Source organism: Cryptotermes secundus, unplaced genomic scaffold (assembly GCF_002891405.2).
Source record: "Cryptotermes secundus unplaced genomic scaffold, Csec_1.0 scaffold579, whole genome shotgun sequence".
Classification (NCBI taxonomy): Eukaryota; Metazoa; Arthropoda; class Insecta; order Blattodea; family Kalotermitidae; genus Cryptotermes; species Cryptotermes secundus.
Window position 1 is genome coordinate 1,283,218 of NW_019719366.1, and position 24,791 is coordinate 1,308,008.

A 24,791-nucleotide genomic window follows, 5' to 3' on the forward strand; every position below is an offset into this window, starting at 1 on the left:
TTTTTTCTGTAGTTTAAATAGAGTTTCAGAGTCCTTTTTCACCCCACCCCAAAAAATAATACCGTATTTCAACACGGACTCAAACTTTGCAAGATACACATTTCTTAATACAGATTGGCTCACAGAGTCCCGTAAAGATTTAATCAAATAAAGAGTCTTGCTAAGTTTTTTACAAACATATTGTGTGTGGGTTGCCCAACTTAAATCCTCAGTAATACTAATACCCAGAAATTTTACATCTGATGAACAAACTACCTCCTTATTATTTAAAGAAAAAATGGATCTAATAATTGGAGTAGATCTACTTCCCCGAAAAAAAATTACCTTAGACTTTTCAGTGTTTATTATTAAATGATTTTCATAAAACCATTTTTCTAATTGATTCTTTACATTTTGAATTTTTTCATTTAATGATAACATGTCATTTCCAGTAATTAANCAAGACTGAAAAAAGAATTTCAGTAAATTAGGATGTACTGTAATTATGACTTCTTGTTCCTAATATAGTGAAAGCTCTTTGTAATTGTATCTAAAAGCACCGGTATATGTTATCTATATGAGACAGGTTTCTGCATAATGTGGGTACATATGTCTAGATAACATAGAGTTCTGAGTAGTATTCATAAAGCCTACTTTCCTATTGCAAAAACTTATAGTCATACAATGTTGTTGTTGTTGTTATTATTGTTTTGTTTTTGTTTTATTTTTTTGGATAAGTTACTACTTAAATACAGATTCTATCTATGTTAAAATTGTGTGATAAATCTCAGAGATACCATCACCCCTGCGCCACTTTGTTGACCATAAATCCCTCTTAACCAGACCCGGGATCGAACCCGGGCCGCTGCGGTGGGAAGCCAGCAACTAACCTCTTGAGCTATGGAGCGGCCTACAAGGGGCTAAGTCCCATCCCACTAGCAATAAAAAAAATCAGACATAAAAGAGAAAATCTATTCATTCATAAATCACAATAATGCCATGAAATTTACATCTGAAGACCCTCTTGTAGATACTTTCTCCCCCACATTCAGCACCCACAACAGATAACTACATATTATCCAAATAAAATAAATGTTTTCCATTAATTCTTGTAAACTATACCTTTGCAGACCTAGGCACTGAATTATCAGCATCCCAAGAAGAACTAAAAGCGCACATCCAACATAGAATTTGAAGAGTGGATCTGGTTGCTTGAGAAACGGCAGTTCCCACTGGATATTTTCAAAAGTAAGACATACTGGATTGATATTCTCTCTCAAACACCACCGACTGAAAAAAAAAAAAAACAGAATTTCAGTGAAGTACCAGGTAAGTGCAAATTTCTGAAGAAAAAGCAGGAACCTTACCACAGAATTACACAGATGGGAGTCTTTACTTTGTAGAAGCATCTAGTGAACATGTCTTAAACTGCTTAACCTGATCAGACTTTAATCGTTATTTTACATAATGGCGGGTTAATTTTTCCCAGCTAGCTGTGGCTGTTCTACAAAAACCTCTGTAACTGATGAGGTCTATAGTGTTCTGAGAGGGAAGAAGGAAGATGATGGTGTAGAAAGAAGGAGTGAGGGAGATAAGTGAGAACAAAAGTAACAAAATTATGTCTTAGAATATTGATTTATACATACTATATTTTCTAATATAAAACAGCAATTTTTCTGTAAACAATAATGGTTTAAAACCACTAGTTGTGTCATACAAACAAAACATTTTAGATATAAAATTGCTTACACATAAATTTCATTTCATTGTGATTTAACATCAGAAGCCAGTGTTATTTAGTACAAAATGATTGTACATGCTATTTTCCCCCATAAAGCAAATAGTGTAAGCTGTTCTTTTGTTATTACTTACTCATATACTCCAACATGCATATTTTTAATTGCCTCAGCCATCTGCTCATCTGCTTTCTTCAGCGTTTGTTGATATTTGTATAAATTGTCATCCATGAAAGCAATGCGGCGGCGGGAACCAACTGCCAAACTGTCATTTCCACTTCGTCGTGCCTGTATCAATTTTCATTATATTTGCAGTATCTCACATCCGTTATCTTTCTTGTGTTCCATATACATGAACTGTAATAATTATGCTCCTTAAGCAGAATACTAATTTTCATTAACTTCTTTATTTCCACGCTCGTTCGTTTAAGAGGTCCAGCCTTGTTTCTCTGAGATATAATAACATATTTAGAGGTTCTCGCAAAACTGAAGACTTCATGAAAAATAAAATCCCGACGCTGAAATTTCATATTGACTTAACTACTTTAGTGTTATATTCTTAGGGAGTAAACATATTATCTAATCTGCCACTTATGTAATTCTCCTATTCTATTTTATGACAGTTGACTTCAACAAGTATGTAAACTTCAATGATGTTTTCTTCCCATTACCAAATTAGTATGGTTTAGCCCAGCGGCCTCCATAGTCTAGGGGTAACGTTCCCACCTCATGACTCAAGGTACACGGGTTCAAACTCGGCAGAGGTCATGGAATTTTTAAGGGTGGAAAATTTCAGGGAACAAGTCCTCCGGGAGGGACTTTCAGCCGTGGGTCCCGTGTCGTAGATTTACGGCACATAAAAGATCCTCATGTCTCTAGGAGACCTCTGTGCAAAATTAGGGAACAATTTCCCGCCCAAGTAGTTTCCAGTGCCTCTGGTAGATGGGGGGAAATATCAGGTACCAACGGCCGACCTCGTTGGTTGAACAGGGCTGATAGCACGCACCAGTATAGGTTGGGTATGGCGACAGTAGAAATTAAAGGGGATGGAAAATGGACCAATAACTGGTCTAAGTGCATGGGGAAACCCACCCCCTCTAATAATAATAATAATAATAATGGTTTAGCCCACTGCAATTTAACCCAGTTCCAACTCCAGTACATTCAAGTTTATTCCCCTAAGTAATTCACAATGAGCTCATATTATTTGCGTAACAAATATTTAAATTCCTGAGCAAGATTCATAGAATTAAACTTCAGATGGAAGCATATTTTTCCATTTAAAAACATGAGAATCCTACACTTGAAATTTCAATGGTAGATAATCCTCTATCATAAATAAGATTTATTGCCCTTTCTGAAGGCAATCATATTTTTCATGTTTTGAGATCATATGCACATGTTACCTCCATCTTTTGGTGCCATTATTTCTGCTAGTCAGGCTTACCCCTTTGTAAATTCAACATTCAGTTAATTGTTCTTAGTATAAACTATCTAGACAGGCATCAGGAGTCAGAGAAAAATATCCATGTTAATATAAATATTTTAAATTAAAAGAGAGAAGGTAATTCATTCTTCTTAATCATCCTGCCAAATCTCATTTACTGCTATATCACATTTATAACTGGTATGGTTGTGGAAAATAATGAAAATACAATGAAGTAACGCTTAAATAATATGTAAAGACTTGAAAATGTCAAACAAATGTGTATCATGTAAGATTTGAGGCTTTCATGGCGGTGACTATGAAGAAAGCAGTCTTCTGGGATTTTGCACCGTGTATATGTGGTGTTAACCTGCTTTTACCGGTTCTCACGGTCTCTTTGCTTGCAGATTTCTTATATATTTTTTCTTCTACCCTGAAGATGGAGGCGATACGTTCCTCCGAAACGTCGGTTAACACCACATATACACGGTGCAAAATCCCAGAAGACTGCTTTCTTCAAATGTGTATCATAACACCTTTGTTCCCCTATATATTCTTCCTCTTCTCTTACAAAAGAAAAAACTGAATCGATGTCTTGTCACCTATATATGTTACTATGACTAACAGCACTTGGGCAGCAGTTTTCTTCTAACCTGTGAGGGGCCCCTATTGCTTGTGAGTCTGCGCTGTCCCCCTGCACTGTATCGCCGACTGTATAATGATCGCTCTTCTGTTACACGTTCCTCACTGTGCTGCAACATGGTTGATGGTTTTGAGATTCAAAAATATGGAGATATTGTTCATGCATAACACTTTTCTAATATATAATAAAAAAACTGCTTTACAGTTAGTTCAAATGTCATTATAAGGTAGCTTAATGATTATGCAGCAACAGTGAGAAGAAACAATAGAACCAAACAATCAGATTTTTATATATCTCTGACACACATATGTTACACTGCATTGAAGAGGACAGACCTACTGATAAAACTAGAATTCTCCAGATTGAAAAAACGATATAAAAGGAAGAGGAATATCATCAGATCTCACATTTTAACTCTGCATGAATCTACCTGAAAGGGATGTCTCACCTTATCAGCAGGAACAATGAAGAAAGTCTCTATGTTGTATTTGTCTAGTACTTCATTACGTGTCCTTCCATTACCAGGAATGTACCTGTATTTATTGCCTAGGAGATTTAGCGTTTCTTTGGTTACATGAACCCTTCTGAAAAAATAAAAAAAATTAACTGTTTTGTCTCAGAAGCAATCTCCAAAGCTGTCATTTCTGAACATCTTGTCAACGTTCTTTGTGAACAGAACTTCTCAGATACAAGGAACTTAACTTGCTGCAGATTATTACACAAATTTGTTCAGTGAAATATAACCATATCACATATCACAGTTTTATTGTATTGTACTTGTATCTTTTATTGCAAATTATTATACTAGAGGAGGTTTCTTTAAAGAAGAAAAGAGAAGAATATATGATTTAAAAACGTGGTATTATTTTCAATTACATCTTACCATTAGAAATAACACAACTGAGCACTGCAAGGAAGTTGATTACATTTAACTTTCTGCTGCCATGCGAATAATGTTTCTTTCGAAATGTACATTTAAAATTCTGGATATGAAGAAGTGGCATGAGGTGATAAACAGATACACAAAGCCATTTCAGGATAACTGACATGTAAACCTCTGGAGGATTTTACTGTGATACTGGCTACTATTTTGTGTTGCAAAATTAAAGCAAAAAATTTCAGTAACTAAAAGGAAAAAAAAATTAATATGCCAGAAGATTTAAGATAAGACAGCACTGTACCACAATGCAACCAATACTGGGGATGAAGTTATGGTAACCAGTAGTGTAGAATTTTTACATTGAAAATTGAAATGTGAATACAATGAGAAAGGGAATATCTGCTTTAATATCAAGTTAGTATAATGATTCTCTGTAGATTTATGGCAATGGTTGAGCCTTTACATCGCAGTTACTTGATCAGTGAATCCTAAAATGGATCTTAAATATATAAGGTTTGGGCTTGATTTAACTGGCTTAGGATAGATTCCATTGATGGGTTGCTGAGAAAATGGTAGAGAAATTAGAAGTAAGAGAAACGTGGATCTTTGACATATGAGTGACTACCAACCTTGTTACTAATGATTTTGCTCCATGGAGTGTGTGAGTTTATTAACTGGTTTCAAGAAATGTACAGAGAATTTATATTATTATCCTCAATTATACAACAACAAACAAAAACCGATATCTACGAAGTTGAGGATAGTCAGTTGAAAATTTTGAAATTGTGTCAAAGTGTGTAGGATCATTTATATTTCTGTGAATGTAGAGAATATGTTTTAAGAATAAGATGAAGAAAATTATGTACCAAATATTTCTAATAAGTCTGTATATCATAAATAATTTTAAGATTTTAATCTACACTGATTTATCACACTAAGAATGAGATATTACTTTCGCAGCATAATTTGTATCTAAAACACTAGAATATGCAAAAAGACTTTTATGGGTTATGTGAATCTTTGTCTTCTATGACAAGTGCTGGTAGCAGATCTGCCTGACAAACATGGCACTGGTACCATATTAATTGAGCCTGAACCTCACTGAGACCAAATATTGTGGTCCAATAAGATTCACAAGTCAGTGGTGCTAGTAGGAGGCTGCAAAGCAAAGGGACCAACTGTGTTTGCAAATTCATACTGTACTGTAACCCAGCAAGAAATACCTGGATAGAAGTGAAGGGTAACTTACCCAGGTTTACCAGCTTGTTCCATACTGTTGGCAATAATTACATCACGAGACCAAACATCATATTGCCATTTGCACATACCGAGAAGACCACTCAGGATCTTGCCAGAATGAATACCAATACGCATGTCAAGAGTCTCTTTAAGTTTCCTTTCTTCTCTGAAAATACAAATGAAGGGGATTAAGACTGCCTAGAAGCATCACACATCCTAAGAAATGTCATCTGTCCATAACAGCTCTATCCCTTATAACTGACTTCTTATTATATGGAAAAAATTAATACTGGATACTGAACACTATAGACAGATCAGTCAGAATAATAGACTATATGAATCAGAAAGACTGGGTACAAATATCAAGACATTATACAGGAAGTGAGAAGACCTAAGGGTGTATTTCAGCAGAAAGAAGAAAAAGAGAAAAAATTAAAAATGTATGGATTCTCCATAATTTGCACAATGCTAGAGAAAAAGATGGGGTAGTAATGTTGGCTGGGGAAGAATTGAACAGATTGAAGAGGTGAATTAAAGAGAGCGACTATACAGATGAAAGAATATTTGACAGGTATAGAGTATTATTAAAATTAAAATGGAATGTATAAAGTAAATAAGAACTCATAAAATAAAAGAAAGTTAAAATTACCCTTATGTAAAATGAAGAGTGGAATAATAGTGAAAAGGTTTATAATAAAGCAGTGGATAGGTTTAGCACAATCAGAAATCATGGCCAAAGGCTGGCTGTTAGATGCGAACAGCATAACTTGAAAATATTCAGTGCATATTTGAACACATAAGTGCCAGAACTTGTAAAAAATGCATGAAAACAGTTATATTATGAAGAAAGCAGTCTTTTGGGATTTGGCACCGTGTATAAGTGGTGTTAACCGACGTTTCGGAGGAACGTATCGCCTCCATCTTCATGGTAGAAGAAAATATAAGAATTCTGCAAGCGAAATTACCGGTTCTCACGGTCTCTTCGCTTGCATAATTCTTATATTTTCTTCTACCATGAAGATGGAGGCGATACGTTCCTCCGAAACGTCGGTTAACACCACTTATACACGGTGCCAAATCCCAAAAGACTGCTTTCTTCATAGTCACCGCCGTGAAAGCCTCAAATCTTACACAGTTATATTATGTTTCATTATATTGACCAACTCAGTTCTGTATTCTTCATGTCATTCCATCACAATTCAGCACAGATGTTGATGCAACTATCATGGATTTCAGTGACTTTGCTAAAGTCATTATATCATGTAAATAGGCTATGCTATAGTGCAGGTAGTTAGTTGCCATTTTCCCACCATAATGACATGAGCTTGATCCCAGATCAGGTCATTTGGGATTTTTAGTGGATGAAGTGGCACTGGGGCAGGTTTTCCTTGCCAATTCTCATTCCACCAACTACTCTACAGTTATCATCGTCATCGTCGTTGTCATCCTTATCATCATCATCTATCTATCTATCTATCTATCTATCAATTTGGAGTTGGCCAAGGCAACAAGCAGACGGTTTCACCCCACACCATGAGTGAAAATATTTTTGAAAATTGGTAAATACAGGTGGCATATGAAAGTTCAGCTTCCCGTGTCAAATAAGTTCAGAGATGCACTATTTTAAAATTTGAATTGTTTTGAACTTTTCCTGTCATTCTGAATCACTGAAACAACAATAATTCCTGCCCAAATATATATAAAAAACTTATTTTCATACCAATTTAAATCTTTTGAATGTGACTCATTCATCAGAATGTTTGGCTTGAATTTTATTCCTTGATATTAGCTTAACAACATTAAACACCAATACTTCTGACATATTTGGGAGGTCACCATTTCAATTCTCTGGATGGTACCACACTTAGGCCAAAGTGCTTCTTTCCAAATCCTTTCCAGTTCATTATTCATCAATCATTCCATAATTTGATGCTATATAATCCAGATACTGAAGGCATAATAGAATAACCCACATAAGAATTCCACTCAGCATTGATATTTTTATTTCAAGTCCATAATAATGCTTTCATATTTCTTCTTTAGTGATTGCACCATTTTGAACAGCATCGTCTTCATTTTTATATCTTGTAACCTCCAAGCTGTTTCATTAATGGTCTACATCAGAAACTCTAGAACTCATTTTGCAGTGACAACTATGAAAAATCACAGTCCCAAATCATCTGTCTGCAATTTCTGTAATTCTAACTCTCCTATTTTTGTCAAATACTGCTCCCACTTGCATGACACTATTAATAGTGTTTGAAATTCTAGGTCTCTTGGGTGCTTTTCACAAACTACACTTGTTCAGTTGTTGTCAAACCTTTTGACCTATTTATACACTTTCTGCAATGTCACAAATTTTTCACACTACTGAGCTACCCAAATGTACAGGACTTATGCATATCAACTTTCAAATATAAAAATACATAGCGGTATATTAAGTTTGTAACATAAAATGTAATGTAACTTGTAACAAAGGTAAAAAAGAGAGAGAGAGAAAATTGAAAAATAATTATGGAAAGATAAAGAAAATAGGCAAAGGTCAGAAATATTGAGAACTGGTTTAGTTTGTCTTACCTGACTTCCTTAATGATTGCAATCATATCAAGTCCCAGGTCCACGCAGTTCTTTGCATGGTTAGGATTGTTATCAGGAACACCTGAAACGCAGTAATAGCAATCTCCAAGAAATTTTATTCTCAGAACTCCATGTTCCTGTAAAGAAAAGGAAAATGCAGTTCTACTGTGAATTGTGCTCTTGAATTTAACTATGTCACCACTCCTCCACCAAATATAAATAAAATCCTTATGGATTTAAAATTATGAAGTACAAGATACCAGCCATACACATCAATTAGATATGCAAAGGTCAGTTTTATGTGTCAACACTTTACATCAGACTGCTATGACAATATGCTAATGACCTCATTTTGTGTTGGCATGCATATCAGTATAACTTATGATTCATTCTGACATAAAATCACTGTTTCAGAGGACAGAGAATAAGAGACCATATGAGTATATTTATTATAAAGCACATGATCCAGAGGAGTGGGTGAATACTTTCAAGAGAAGTTACAGGAAATGTCTGATGAAGGTCTGTCACACACATTTGAATCAGTTTTGTAACTTTAATTATCAAAACAATGTATTCAAGAGAAGATTCCAACATGAGAAGTTTGTAACATTTTATTTAATGATGTATCAAAGTTTTCTTTTTTAATCTTAGGGTGGGGTGAAACCAAGTGCTGCGGTAATTAAGCTGTGGGGTTTTGCCTTTGTTGTTCATCATTACTCCGATGACAACCCACTTCTTCGGAACAGTTTGTTGGTCCTGAAAAGGACCGTGGTTGCTGAGATGTTTGATTGGTGAGGTAGCACGGTGCGCGCCGGTAGGGAGAGAGAGGTTAGTTGCGGTGATTTGACTGGCCACAGCGCGGCCGTTGCTGGAGGTTGCTTGATCACCGTGCGGCAGGTAAGTTGAAGTTGCGAGGTCGCGCAGCGCGGTCGTAGGAGTGATGAGGCAGTGGCTACACCAGATGCCCAGTGAGTCTGACAGGGACACGACAACCGGCGAGTCCAGGCGAGGTGCACCAGTGAGTCGGGTGTGAGAGCCGAGGCAGCCGTGCCTGGTGCAGCCTGCCAATGCCTCCGGAGACCGAGCGCTGGTGACAAAGCCTTCTGGCTGATGTTGCTTGAGTGTGGCTTGATCGTAGACTGAAGTCAGACTGATGCTGCCAGTTCGAGGCTGCTCCTTTTTATATACTGCTCGGTGGGCGGAGCGAAACTTGAAATTGAGGAGGAAGAATTTGCAGGGCGCTGATTGGCTAGCGCGCTTGATGATGTAGATCCGGGGCTAGCAGCGAGCGCAGTGTAGTTAGTTAGTTAGTTAGTTATTGGAGAGGGTGGGTTTCCCCACGCACTGAGACCTGTATTGGTCCATTGTGCTTCCCTCTATGATTTCTACCAGTCTCTATATCCTACCGGTACTGGTGCTTACCATCAGTCCCGCCCAGCCAGCGAGACCGGCTCTACTAGCTGAGAGGTATCTATAATGCTTCCCCCATCTACCAGAGGTATTAGAGACTGCTGTTGGGCGGGAAACGTCCGTTAATTTGGCTCAGTGACCTCCTTTGGAGATATGAGGTTCTTTTACGTGCTGTACAGCTACAACACGGGACCCACGGCTTAAAGTCCCTCCCGGAGGACTTGTTCCCTGAATTTTTCCGCCCTTAAAAATTCGACGACCTCCGCCAGGTATTTGAACCCGCGTACTACGAGTCATGAGGTGGGAACGTTACCTCTAGACTATGGAGGCTGCTGAGCGCAGTATAAATGCGAACGTTTGGAGCAATTTGATTGGTTAGCGCGCGTGATGGTGAAAAGTGATGTGAAGAGTGTGCGTTGCAGAAAATGCGTGATAATGTGGGATGTTCCCACAAAGCCATATGTGGCCCCTTGTACCCACCCAGAATGGCAAATGAGAGAAATGAAGCATTTGGTACAGTGAAAATTGACAGGGAAGCTGAAGTACTCAGAAAAAAAGCTGTTCCAGTGCTGCTTTGTACACTATAAATCACACATGAACTGACCTCTGATTGAACCCTAGCTCCTGCAGTTACAAACCAGCAACCGAATGACTGACTGAACTACAGCATGACAAAATGCATCAACATTTTAAGTTGCAAAAAATTCTGTATTCTTGAGGTAGTTACTTAGTTATTGGAGAGGGTGGGTTTCCCCTTGCACTTAGACCAGCATTGGTCCATTGTGCTTCCCTCTATGATATTCTACCAGTCTCTATACCCTACCGATATTGGTGCGTACCATCAGTCCCGACCGAGCCAGCGAGTTCGGCCTCTACTGGCTTGGCGGTATCTATAATGCTTCCCCCATCTATCAGAGGCGTTAGAGACTACTGTTGGGCGGGAAATGGCGTTGAATTTGGCCCAGTGACCTCCTTTGGAGATATGAGGTTCTTTTACGTGCCGTAAAGCTACAACACGGGACCTACGGCTTAAAGTCCCTCCCGGAGGACTTGTTCCCTGAATTTTTCCGCCCTTAAAAATTCCACGACCTCCGCCGGGTTTGAACCCGCGTACCACGAGTCATGAGGTGGGAACGTTACCTCTAGACTATGGAGGCCACTTATTCTTGAGCTAAGCATTTAATCAATAATAATATTTGAGAATAAATTTGCTCAGAACCAACAGAAAAGCAGAATGTATCTATTTCGATCACCCTTAATCCACACATTTTCCTCATTGTGAGGGACCAAGGTTCATACCCATACAAAACATTTCAATATTGAAAATTAACAGCAAACTTTATACAATCATGTGTGTCTAAGAAGTACATAATTATTGTGCAGTCATCCAAGGTCCCCAGGTTAATTTGCAGACTCAAAAGGCAAGAATACATGAAATGCATTTGTTTATTCAGCAGTCTGATAAGGTCAGAATTGTCCCAGAGAACTGGGACTGTAGGAGACCTGTTTTAAGAGACAGGGATATTTTCCATAATGGAAATCTTCTGTAATGGTTTCATTGCATGGTGCATACTTCCCGTAAGAATGACAGCAGAATGTGCAACAAGCCCTATTTTTGTATATTTGAAGTGTTATACGTAATTGTCCTACAGAGACAGGACTAACCACACAAATATATGAAATAGTGATTCTCATCTTCAGTGCTCATAACATTGAAATCGCGTTATGCGCACAAAACTGTTTAGGGGACTTCTTTAATCTACAGCTTAGTAATGTGTAGAACCACAGATAGGCCTATCATCCCTACTACTATCCAACAAACCTAAATAAAGCTGGCTGACAATTGTAACCACCATGCTGATTACTTGTTTATGTTTGCTGATAAACAGATGAAGGTACTTTAATAACAGGCTAAAGACTGACGATTGTGGTTTAATAACAAGTTCATTTAAAGTGGAAATATTATAATATTTCACAGAAAGGAGAGTGGCTGACAACAAAATTTCCTTTCCCAAAGCTTTTAACTATTACTATAAGATGATGAAGGTAAACACACTGCAACAAAGGGAAAAATGTTAGGTCAAAAGCACTGCCAGAATTATTTTCAAGGACAGCCAGAATATTTTCTTATGCTTCTATGTTTCAGCAATTTAGTGATATCTTTATATTCTGCCTTAGAGTTCTGTGTCATTTTTTAACATAACATGATGCCCTACAAAAATAGTTTTCATTCTTGGTACCAATATTTTGTATATTTCCTTCTTATTCAAGTTTGTTTTAATCCAGTTGCTGTCTCTACTTCTAGTAATGATAAATTACCTCTGAAGCTTCATCAAACCTGCCAAAGAGTTCATTTAGAATTTCAACCAGTTTGCTGACTGGTAAAGAAACTGTGAGCTGTGCATATTTCACCACATCAGCATACAGGATGCTAACATTTTCATGTGCTGTCACATACATGTCACTGTTGGAGAGACAAGAAGATAAAAGTTATTATCCTGTTTGTAATGAATTCATGAAGTAATTTCATTAAAAATATAGATCATAATTTGTTTCAATAAAATTAAGTCAGAAACAAAGCCTTTAACATACCTATGAAGTAAACCCTCCCAAAAATTATATCAAATGCAATAAAATTTATAATTTATACAGTTTCTATAACAAAGACCTTAATGTAAATAAAAGATATTTAGTTCCATTAAGGTAAAATATATATAAACACATTATAAAATATCCCATATAATAATGTCCAAAAATGTATAAAGGTAAATCTTACCTGAAAGGTTTTCTTCTCAGGGGTGTGTTGATATGCTGTATAAGACTTTGTATGTCTCTACGAACATCATCAATAATATGACGTGGGATTATACTTAACATAAGATTCTCCTGCAAAGCCAAGAAAAATAATGATTTAATGTTAATGGTATACAAATAGTACTTCCAAATCACAAACAGATGCAAAGATAAAATGAAGGACTCTGGAGAACAGAGCACATCAGTTACAAACTTAGGGAGCATGTCTGTAACCACAATTCTGCTCGTTTTTATTCATTCAGTTTATCTGGCATTCATAATTGCTACAACAGTAACACCTGAACAAGTCACATTATTAAATACATCATTCTTGAAATCCATTTGCCCAAATGCCTAAAGGACTAGAATTTGTCAACAATAAATAATCACTCCTGACATGGTTAACCTATAATTAAAATATAACACTATCTATCAAAACCAGTTAGATAGTATTTTTTTTAATTGGCATAGTTGGAGGTGGAGTCCAGCTGGATCCACTCAGCACGTCAGCCACTGAATGGCCTATTGTAGCCTGCCCCAAGTGATTATGATGATGGAGAATTTGAGAATATGACTTATCTGAAGTGCATTTACAGATGACTTTTGTTTCAAGATAATTCCACTTCAACAACCTAATCATTTTTCAAAATTACTTGAGTTAAATCCTAATCAGTCTAGAATATTGCCTAAGTTTCTTCTGTTCTGTGACTTTCCTACTTTTTGTTTCAGGTGATGTAATATCTTGAATTCCTAGATTTCAACATGTGGTTGTCTTTAGACAGAGGACATTTCAGTACTTTACCTGGATTTTTATGACAGAACTTTATAATGTGAACATTAATTGCAGGGAACAGTTATTAAAATTAATGTTAAAATTTTATACCAAAATCATACACTTATGCTAAGACATTAGCAATATACTTAAGGTAAATATTTTACTTGTAATAGAACTCACCTCCTGCTGCTTTTCATATTCCACTTTTGAATTGGATTCAAGACAGGCTCGTCGATCCAAGAATGTCCGACGAATTGCCACTTCACTCATTAAGCGAAAGTACAGCCCCAGTCCATTAACACAAAGGAGGTACACGGTATCAGAAGCCAACTGCAAGAGAAAAAGTATTATTAATTTCAATATTGTCAACAATTGATTATTATGAAATTTTGGATATAGTATCTTGACATGACGCTTGAAAGGCAGAGTATTGGAACCAGAAGAGGTGGACATTGCTAGGCAATGGCTCAATAAATATGCTCCCATGGCAACAGATATACACACAATAGAAAAAATGCAGGAAGCGGTGTTTTCTATATATTCCATGCAATGGCTATATAACGAGGATCAATGGGACAAGATAAACAGTTATGAGTTGGAAGCCAGCAGTTTGCAGCTAGTCATGAGTCAGGAATTCCTGTTGGTGGTTGGCCATGAGCATGGAAGTGGAAGAATCTCCACTATTGGAGGCCACCACCAAGCAATGACAGATGAAAACAGAACAAACTGAGAAGACTTGTTGTAAGCTACAGTGATTTTTAGAGTGTGTAGTTTAATGAGAGTATTATGGTTATTTGTAGTTACAAGTCATAGGCATTCATTAAATTCAATAATCAATCAAAACCCTATGTCGGCAGTATTTTGGACCTTAGGTCCAAATTTTCAACTTGTATTTCCCCCTAGAAACAAACACAATGCATTATCATTTTTCAAAATAAGTACATCAGACACATAATAATCAAAGAGATATTTCAGGTTCTAACTCTCTTCAAGTAAGTGATCACATAATAATCAAAGAGATATTTCAGATTCTAACTCTCTTCAAGCAAGTGATCACATAATATTCAAAGAGATATTTCAGATTCTAACTCTCTTGAAGCAAGTGATCAGTATAGCACTGACAGATCTCTATCTGTATCACTGTAGCAATTTTATCCTGTCCATCAGTTTTAGTAGTTATTATTTACAAGTCTGTTGCTGGTATCTTTAAAACTCCAGTTCTTGGCATCTACAGCCTTGTTCATTAAACAATTATAAGTACTTTCCTGTTAAGACAAAAAAATACTTTCTTTCATTTACTTACAGCAGAAAGTTTCCCATGGAGAATTTTTAATATGGAACTACATATAAATATTTGAATTTCTCAGTTTTCCCCTCCTGTTCTTAGTTTGTAACTATAAACAACAGCAACGTTACAACAGCAACATTACAACAACAACAACAATAATAATCCTCTTACACTGTACAGTTTCATAGTCTACTGAACCATTGATTTAGATGTGGGAGTAAAAATACCTATAGTATTGAATGCAAAATTTCAGAAGTTCAATCAGACAGCTTATACTGTAATCAACAGATATGGACATAGATTGATAATTGTTTGATCACCACTTCCATAGTACAGAGAAAGATGAAACTACTCTGGTTTTAAATTATGTTGCCTGAAGTAATTGATATGATCTACAGACAATCAAACAACTGGATCCAGGATTTGTTTTAAGATCATAAGGCCAACTTAATGTTAAACATTTGGTAACCAGATAAATCATTTAATTACATCAGTCACCTATGATTAACTACTTCATGTCTTATGTTTGACTGAGCTATACTGAATCCAACAGTTTTAAAGTATAAATAAAATGGATTACATCTAGTGGAGTATTATATGTTAAACTAAATAGACTTCAAGGAATTAGGTAGCAGTTACTTTTGTGTTATAGTACACTCACGCTTTCATAGATTTCTTGTTTCTTGTAATATGTTACTGTGCCAAGAGCTGTAAGGTGGCAGAGTGTGACAACAAGTCCCAGGATGAATGCCTGTATATTTTCTGTGAGGGGTAAGAATACATAACACACAAGAAGTGTGTGTGTGGTATAAGCTGGACGTAGAACACTTTCAGCTTCAGTATGATTACTGGTATGATACAGGGGTATTCCCAGATCAACAATGATGAGTAAGACTACAACAAAACATGAAACCAGAAGTGAAACACATGGAAAAGTGTTCACTAATCTTTCCTTGAACACAATCAGCACTAGAGGCCAGCACAGCACCATCACCATGCAATACAATGCTGCATCAGGCAAAGGGGCCTCCTGTAAAGAGAGAAACATATTTTAGATGCTCTTGTTTTAAGGTTCATTTAGTGGTTGATTCTTAGGTTAAGTAATGAAGCTGCAGAGGTATATAGCTTCAAGTGAGATAAGCAGATAATCGTGTTTGGCAAGGAAGTAAATAGTTGGCAAAACATTATTTTGGCCAGTCTAAAGATATCCACTAAAATTGCAGTCAAGATTGCCAGTAAACAAGGACAAATTTGAATGCCAAACCCTGCTATGATTCACTGTAACAGAGTCTAAACTTTCAAGAAAGCTAATTCCAGAATCTGTTGTGTGTGATCATCAGCCAATTCAAGAACTTGTAACTTGTATATCCAAGATTCATTTGGATATTTAATAAATCTCTTAGAGGGGTGGTAATTCCATGTCTAACAGAAGAATACAGAATAATTGTACCAGATTTCATTATGACTTATTAAAAGGTAAAGTTTCAAATGGTATGTCATGCTTCTATTACTAGTTATGAAGCCAAGGCTCAGATTAGACAAATGTGTAGATTGCATTCTCCCACCAATAAACACCACAATTTAGTGGTTAAAGTAATTCTGAAGGTGCTGAGGGTTATGCAGGTGGCAGAATGAGTACTTGCAGGGCAGTGTGACCTATGGACTTTAATTCAATTTATTCTTATATTCAAGTAGATCCAATTACAGGGTGAGAAACAAGTTCACACACTACCGGATATAGAATGTGTCAAAAATCAAAACAAATGTTCCAACCAATCACTGGAAGAAGTCAAAATAACATAATATAAAACATAGGCAACACAGACACTAAACATAATAAAATTTGACTACAATAAGACTTAAAAACTAGATGAAAACATTTGAAGATTCAGTATAGGTCATCATACTCAAATAATGACAACCAAAATTAAAGCCCTGTTCCTTCAGTTTCAGAATTGTCAGGAGGTTCCGTTCCACTGAAAGCAATCTCTGATTCTCATATTAGTACTGAAAGGATATATTTGAGAAGGTAAAAAATATGTTTCTTAGATCCTATAGGCGCATAATAGCATGGTTTATTTATGTCAGTGGTTGATTTAGAAAGAAATCCTGTATTACATACTCCAAACTTAAGGAAAAGTTTTACATTTTAAATCAAAATCTTCTTTCACCGTCAAGTTCCCATCTTGCTAGATTCATGCAACATACTCACTATAATCCATAAGACAACTGCATGACTCAGGTTTAGTAATGACTGCAACACCACAAAAACTGAGAAATAACCAAGGTATAGACGTTGCAGGTATCTGAGATACAGTTCTTCTAGATTCTTCAACCGGAATTGTTTCTGCAAAACAATAAACTCTTACAGTCACAAGCAAATTCTTTATGGATTTTTCATAAATGATATTAAAAAAAAACAGAAAAATATGCTTCCAATTTAAGTACATATATTTCCCCAAAAAAAATAATTTGAAAAATTTGCATATTCCAACCTACATGTTTGTTGTATTATACAAGATTGTTCCTGACTTAATGTCAGGAGCCTATATTTTATGGCTCTAATTGCTGGGCTGAGCCCACAGTTTGTAAGAGATCTCAAGCCACAGTCGAGACCACGCTATAGCTCAAGCGGTTAGTCACTGGCCTCCCACCGTGGCGGCCCAGGTTCGGTCCCGGGTCTGGTCAAGTGGGATTTGTGGTGGACAAAGTGGCGCTGGGGCAGGTTTTCTCCGAGTTCTTCGGTTTCCTCTGCCAATCTTCATTCCACCAATTGCTCCACAATCACCCTCAACTACCATCTGGAGCGGGTACAATAGGCCAGAAGTGGCTGCAGTACAAGGGACTTAGTCCCAACCCACTAGCAATAAAAAAACCCACAGTCATTCACTTTTACTATCAAAGTTGTCTTTGTAAACTGAAAATCTTATCTCTCTACATCTGGTAACTTCAGTGATTTCTTTTCTTAAATCTGTTGAAACTTTTAACTATACTTAATTACCTGATACAATCAATTATTTCTACATTACATATAAATTTTCTGACAGAATTAGTTTCAATGCAGAAGGTAATATCTCACATTATACAGTGTCGAATGGTAGGATGATCTGTAAATAATTTGGATGGAAGTGATCATGGCCTATTGAAGGCACTGTCACGGCACTGCCTAAAGTGACTTAAGAAACCAACTAGAAACCTCAGTGAGCATAGCCAGTATTCCAGCCGAGATTCAAGCCAGGTATCTCTGGAATATGAGTCTAGAGTGTCATTGCTATGTCAGCCAATTTGGTAATTGTAAATTAATAACAGTGTTTTTTACTGGATTTGTTTAACCTTTATTTTTTGCATCCTGTTGTTAATATTGTATTTAAGGTGGTCACCTACACAACAACTAGTAACAATTCCGGCGGTGACTACTTTTAGAAGTAGCTTAAGTATATATGTATTTTTTGTAAATAATAATATTTTTTCTCGTTGCTTGTTTTGCTATCAGCTCACCAAAATTTATTTTCTGAATAGCCCTTTTATATTCATTACATGTGTCGATTTCAAAGATCATCATCAGGTAGTACTCATGAATATATATAGCCACCATTCAGTAACAATGGATATTCATGAACACTACTTCACGATGATCTTTTACGTCTAAATTTGTAATAGATATATATAATAAAACAGAATATTAACACTATTAATATCAGTTGTACTTATTAGTTGTTGTGTTGACATCCACTGAAACACCTTTAAATGTTATATGTTTGAAGCTATGTGGCCACAGAAAGTATTTCTAAATTTTAAATGTGGCCACAGGAAATTCTGGCTTGAGAAGTGCTGCTACAGAGTGTTATTATTTACATCATGACTATTAATGCCTATATTATTACATGTACTATGTTATTATTTGCATTACTGATGAAACAGTTATCACCCCGAGGTTCTACATTTTAATCTTGTGTTACTGTTTTCGTTACACTCTTCAATTGTTTGTTCTAGTCTGTGTGTATGTTCAGTACTTCTCAGTCTATGGTCCACATTATTTGATTCTCAAGGACGTTTTTATTCTATGCCTAATTTTTATGATTTATAGTAGAATCATTCCTAGTTCTGTCCTACTCACATTAGCTTCACTTGCAACTGTTATTTCCATGACCATATGAAATTAATATTTTCTGTTGTTTACTGCTCTGTTATTCTCATAGATGTCTACTTCCTAAACAGGTTGGTTCTGGACTCATGACTAATACAGTTCATAATGTTTCTGCTTTCAGTTGATTCTTACATTAACGAATCATTTTAATCCTTTCATCTATGAAAATAATGGTGATGATTGGTATCAAAACCAAAACCGTTTTAATACTGGACTTGTGTGCTAACCACTTGACCAGTGAGTTATGAAACTGGTATTCATGTGAACACGTTTCTAGATACACTGTGACGAATGTTATAAACTCGATAATTTCATAGTTTTTCTGTGAAGTATACTGGCAGAAATAAATGTTTTATTATTTCACCTACTCTTGAGTTAGAATGAATTTCTTTTAAGATATGTGTGTTGTTTGTTTAACAGTTTTTCTTGTATTGGATATGGAACAGGCTGTTAAATACTGGTACAGCATATGTGTTCTTCTTTTACGCCTATTTCTGATTTAGAGATGCACATTGGAATATATTTTTAAGCATTTGTCTCCGTGAAAAAGACATATGTTACTTTGTATCCTTTCAATTCCCTACCTTATGGTATAGTAGATATTTCAATTAACGCCTTTAGGTTTCTTATAGCTGTTAGAAAACTCTGGAATTTGTTTCTTTTATGGAACACTAGCATAAGAATGAAAACTTTTGTTTTCCATAATTTTGTCGCACAGTTCACAAGACAAGTTTTTTGGATGCCTAGTTTTTACGTATTCTTTTGCACATTTTATAAATACGGTTTTCTTTTTCTAATTAAAATATAAAAAAAAAAACATAATTTTGCCTGTGATCTTGTATGGGCATCAAATTTGGTCTCTGACATTAAGGAAGGAATATACACTGAGGGTGTTTGAAAACAGGATGCTGAGAATATTTGTACCAAAGAGTGATCAAATCATAGGAGGCTGCTGAAAACTGCATAATGAGGAGCAATATAAATTATACTCTTCGCCAAGTATAATCAGAGTGATCAAGTCAAGGAGGAAGATTGGCAGGAAATGTAGCACGAATGGGGACAAGTTGATATAGGGTTTTGGTGGGAAATCAAAAAGGAAGACCTCGACTTAGTAGATGGGAGGATAACATTAAGCTGGATCTCAGAGAGGTAAGATAGAGTGGTATGGACTGGATTGATCTGCCTCAAGATAGGAGCCAGTGGAGGGCTCTTGCGAAAATGGTAATGAACTTTTGGGGAACATAAATTATTTGGAATTTCTTGAGTAGTTGCGCAACTGGTGGCTTCTCAAGAAGGGCTCAGCTCCATGGAATTACTCACTTAGCTTTCTTCTCCTATGCTCCGGGAGACTGAAATATTTGTCTCCAACTTGACTTAGAAAAAACTATGTTGCACTTAATATTGACCGCCTCTGTGGTCTACTGGTTCCTGGCTACAGATCCAGAGGTCCGGGTTCGATTTTCGACGCTACTAGATTTTCTGAGAAGTAGTGGATCTTGAACGGGGTCCACGCAGCCTCGTGAGGATAACTGAGAAGCTATTTCAAGGAAATAGCGGTTCCGGTCTAGAAAACCGAAATTAACGGCCGTGGGAATTCATTGCGCTGACACCCTCCATCCGCTAAAGTGGGCACTAACTTCGTCGACAAGTGACAATCGCTCGGTCGGTATAGTTCGCTTGCGGAGTAAAACCAAGGAGTTTGTTTGTTTTGCACTTAATATTATGTACCCTTTGTCTAGTGGAAGTTTAACGATTTGTTTGCTTTCTCGGAATAGTGCTATTGAAAGCAAATATGTATGTTCTTTGCTATATTTTACTTCGACTTGCCGTTTATGAGACACTGAATACAGAATACCCTCCCAAAAGGAAAAACTCCCAGATTCGAAACTGTAAAACTATTATGTTTTAGACTTTTTCAGATCCGAGCTCTCGCTTCTCTATGTGTTTATCAAATTTAAGATCTTAGTGCCTTATAGAAGAATGGAACAGATAGAAAAATGATTATTATTATTGTTCCATTAACAAGTGCACAAAAAAAAAGGAGAATGGGCAGGTATTTTTGAATCAGACAGGCCTGTGATATACAAAATTGGCCTACACATATGCCTTTGAAGTACTCATTAATCTGTGACGAGTTACAATATCAAACACAACATTTTATAAACTCCCTTGATTGTCATGCGTCTGTAACTGACGCAATCAGTTATCTACCTTCAAGACTTCTATTTTATCATCATTTCTACGTCAGGAGATAGCATAATGAAAACTTATTTCTTGCAACCCACAGAAAAGCACGATCATATTAGATTTGCACCACAGATCGAGGAGTACACAACCGACAAATGCAGAAACGACTGAGGCATTCGGAATGCATTTGGTTGAATAAATACATCGGAAAATTACGCGGTTCCTATATATATTTTTTTAATTACTCTGAACCAAACAATTTATCTCACGAGGTTAGACGACTTCTGAGACGGGGGGGGGGGAAATAAAGTGTATTTCTATTTATTTATGAGTTATTTAACTATGCATTCAATATTTCTCATTATATAACACCGAACGATACCATGAATAGTGAAAAATCGCATGACGGTGGCAGGGAAATAAGCGGTCATAGCCTAAGGTGAATTACTGTTCTGGAATTTGCACGGGGAAGACTGAAGTTAAACAAAAAGAAAGGCTCAGAATAACCGGTCTCTGTGGCGAAGACTGAACCCTGCCTTCACGAATACAAAGCGCAGATTCTACACACTTTAACGCGATATTCGGTTATAAGGATATTTTCTACATTATGTTAAGTATTAACAAACATATCTGAATGAAATGAGTTATGTAGGCCCAGTTGGCCAGGAATTATTATGGAATTCGAAGTGACATTACTAACACAGCAAAACCTGACGCTGGGCTCAACTTGAAGCCTGTTCAGACGAATTAAGTCTCCATGGTCAATTTCTTTTACTATCCATTTGAATATCATCTTTCCATTTACTTTTCTGAAGCGGCCTCTCCCTTGGACCAAAATGCATGAATTTATTGACTCCGCGCATGTTACATGTCCCACCGAGTTCAGCCGTGATATTTTAATCACTATAACAATATTAGGTGAAGAGTACAATTATGATGCCTATCAGTATGCAATTTGTTCCACTACTCTGTTCTTTCAGGCCACTTTGATCCAACTATTCTATTATTTTTTATTGCTAGTGGGGTGGGACTAAGTTCCTTGTACTGCGGCCACTTCTGACCTATTGTACCAGCCCCAGATGATAGGTGAGGGTGATTGTGGAGCAATTGGTGGAATGAAGATTGGCAGGGGAAACCGAAGTACTCGGAGAAAACCTGCCCCAACGCCACTTTGTCCACCACAAATCCCACTTGACCAGACCCGGGATCGAACCCGGACCGCCGCGGTGGGAAGCCAGCGACTAACCGCTTGAGCTATGGCGCGGCCTTCCAACTATTCTAACTACTTCCTCAAAGAGCCTCGATTTAATGGAGCCAGTGTAACTCAGTCGGTATAGTAATGGACTACAGGTTTGGCAGCTTGAAAACCAGGCTTCGATATCCGCCAAACAGACTTCCTATACAATGGGAACCGGGAGCTCATTCCATTGGGATAAAACGGCCAGAACATTCATTTAGTGTCAAAGTCTTAAGAATGCATAGAGTTACAGCTCTGGTTCCCATGCGTATTCAGGGTGAGGTCCTTAAATAAACACAAGGAATGATCTACCTTTACACCCTCGGTGCCCTCCATTTAGCGCAGAGGTTATGGCCAGACATGCGAGAGACACATTTCATACAGAGTCAAACATAGTCAAACATGGTCAAGGAAGGTCTTGACACCTTTCCTTCGTGCATCTTTGTCTGCGCATGGAATAAATAAAACGTGTCTTTATATCGCACCTTAACTCACAGTTTCAGATACAAAGAGATAAAACAAACTCCGTGGCCTGTCCGCAAGCGAGCTATACCGACCGAGCGAGCACCGCTTACCAGCAAATTTAGTGCCAACTATAGCGGATAGAGGGTGTCGCGTTGTCAGCGCAACGAATCCCTAAGGCCGTTAATTTCGGTTTTCTAGACCGGAGCCGCTATTTCCTTGAAATAGTTTCTTAATTATCCTCACGAGGCTGAGTGGATCCCGTTCCAGACCCTCTACTTCTCAGAAAATCTGGTAGCACCAGGAATCGACCCCGGGACCTCTGGATCTGTAGCCAGGAACTCTGACCACTAGACCACAGAAGCGGCCACTGTAAAGGGACACGTGAAATTATTTTGTTGTTTATTTAATGATGCTGTCAGTGTCTCGCATTATATAGCGTCGAATGGTAGGACGATTTGCGAAGAATGAATTGGAAAGGGTTTAGAAGGAAGCGGTCGTGGCCTAATTGAGGTACTATCCCGGCATTTGTCTAGAAGGACAGAGAAAAACTGCGAAACACGTCGGTCAGGGTACCCAATGATCCGACCTAGATCCGCACCTATCACCTCTCAAACACAAAACAAGAAATTTACGGATGCACCTTTCTCTTCGACGGATACATGAAATTTCACCCTGGCGACTGAAAAGTAATTAAGGAACAAGCGCATGAAGGAAGAAGACGTAAGAAGATGCTGGATGACCTTGGGGACAAAAGAGGATATTCTCATTTGAAGGAGAAAGCTCTAGATCGCATCAAGTGGAGGAACTGTTTTGGAAGAGACTGTGGACCTGTCGTCTGACAGATTACTGATGAATGATTGAACGTTATACATGAATATAAAGAGAACGGACTTACCCTAAGATAGCCCCACCACCAGTTCCGATCATCTGTGGGTTGGTTATTGAGCGTCTCTCTCAGGTAGTTGGACACTTGACTCACGTGGCGCACTGAGCTCAGACTGCTACGGGTAAACAGCTCCTCCATTCCCGATACCGACATCTGGAACAACAGACGATATAACGACATTAATTCCTATATATTTATTCCATGTTTATTTAACCCTAGAAGCACGCTTTAATAACGTTTAAAATACAACATACATAAATTCAAACGTGAAGAAAAAATTGACCGCCTCTGTGGTCAAGTAATCAGAGTTCCTGGCTACAGATCCTGAGGTCCCGGGTTCGATTCTCGGCGTTACCAGCTTTTCTCAGAAGTAGTGAGTCTGGAACGGGGTCCACTCAGCCTCGTGAGGATAATTAAGAAACTATTTCAAGGAAATAGCGGCTCCGGTTTAGGAAACCGAAATTAACGGCCGTGGGGATTCGTTGCGCTGACCACGCGACATGCTCTATCCGCTAAAGTTCCCACTAACTTCGCCGACAAGCGGCGGTTGCTTGTTCGGTAGAGTTCGCTTGTGGACTAAAGGCCACGGAGGAAGTCATTACTGTTACTGTCCCATCGAGCAAGCTGACTCTAGCGACTGCGCTTCTAACAATGTGGAGGTATTCGATTCGAATCTCGAGCAATACATCGGCTACGACACAGGACTTTTGTGGTTCTTCTCAGTCCCTCCATGCAAATGCCGGGTTAATAGCTCAAATAGGGCACGGCCAATTCCACTCCCTTTCAAAATCATTATTCGTTAACCATCGACTCCATGTTTTGAATTATTGACAGAATGGTTAAATTAATCATCTATAAGTAAATAAATTATAAGTCGCTTTTACATAAGAAAGGTTTGCTTTTTTTTTAATGCTAGGGGGTGGGACTAAGTCCCATGTACTGCGGCCACTTCTGGCCTATTGTACCAGTCCCAGATGATAGGTGAGGGTGATTGTGGAGCAATTGGTGGAATGAAGATTGGCAGGGGAAACCGAAGTACTCGGAGAAAACCTACCCCAGCGCCACTTTGTTCACCACAAATCCCACTTGACCAGACATGGAATCGAACCCGGGCCGCCGCGGT

At 37.5% G+C, this 24,791-nt stretch overlaps 1 protein-coding gene across 2 annotated transcripts in view; it reads right to left on the reverse strand.

The window, feature by feature from the left end:
* The window catches only part of LOC111864757 (adenylate cyclase type 2), a 93,625-nt gene that overhangs the window by 37,587 nt on the left and 31,247 nt on the right, over positions 1-24,791 (reverse strand). For both annotated transcript variants that reach the window (XR_002842850.2, XM_023852264.2), the window contains exons 2-13: positions 23,678-23,821; positions 16,959-17,093; positions 15,408-15,776; positions 13,639-13,788; positions 12,667-12,776; positions 12,210-12,354; positions 8,481-8,617; positions 5,914-6,069; positions 4,233-4,368; positions 3,795-3,893; positions 1,852-2,003; positions 1,102-1,269 (exon numbers count right to left, since the gene is read on the reverse strand). Coding sequence is in view for 1 of the 2 variants with exons in the window: in XM_023852264.2 (XP_023708032.1) it covers positions 1,102-1,269; positions 1,852-2,003; positions 3,795-3,893; positions 4,233-4,368; positions 5,914-6,069; positions 8,481-8,617; positions 12,210-12,354; positions 12,667-12,776; positions 13,639-13,788; positions 15,408-15,776; positions 16,959-17,093; positions 23,678-23,821 (1,901 nt within the window). In the remaining variant the exon portion in view is untranslated. The remainder of the gene's footprint in view (positions 1-1,101; positions 1,270-1,851; positions 2,004-3,794; positions 3,894-4,232; positions 4,369-5,913; positions 6,070-8,480; positions 8,618-12,209; positions 12,355-12,666; positions 12,777-13,638; positions 13,789-15,407; positions 15,777-16,958; positions 17,094-23,677; positions 23,822-24,791) is intronic.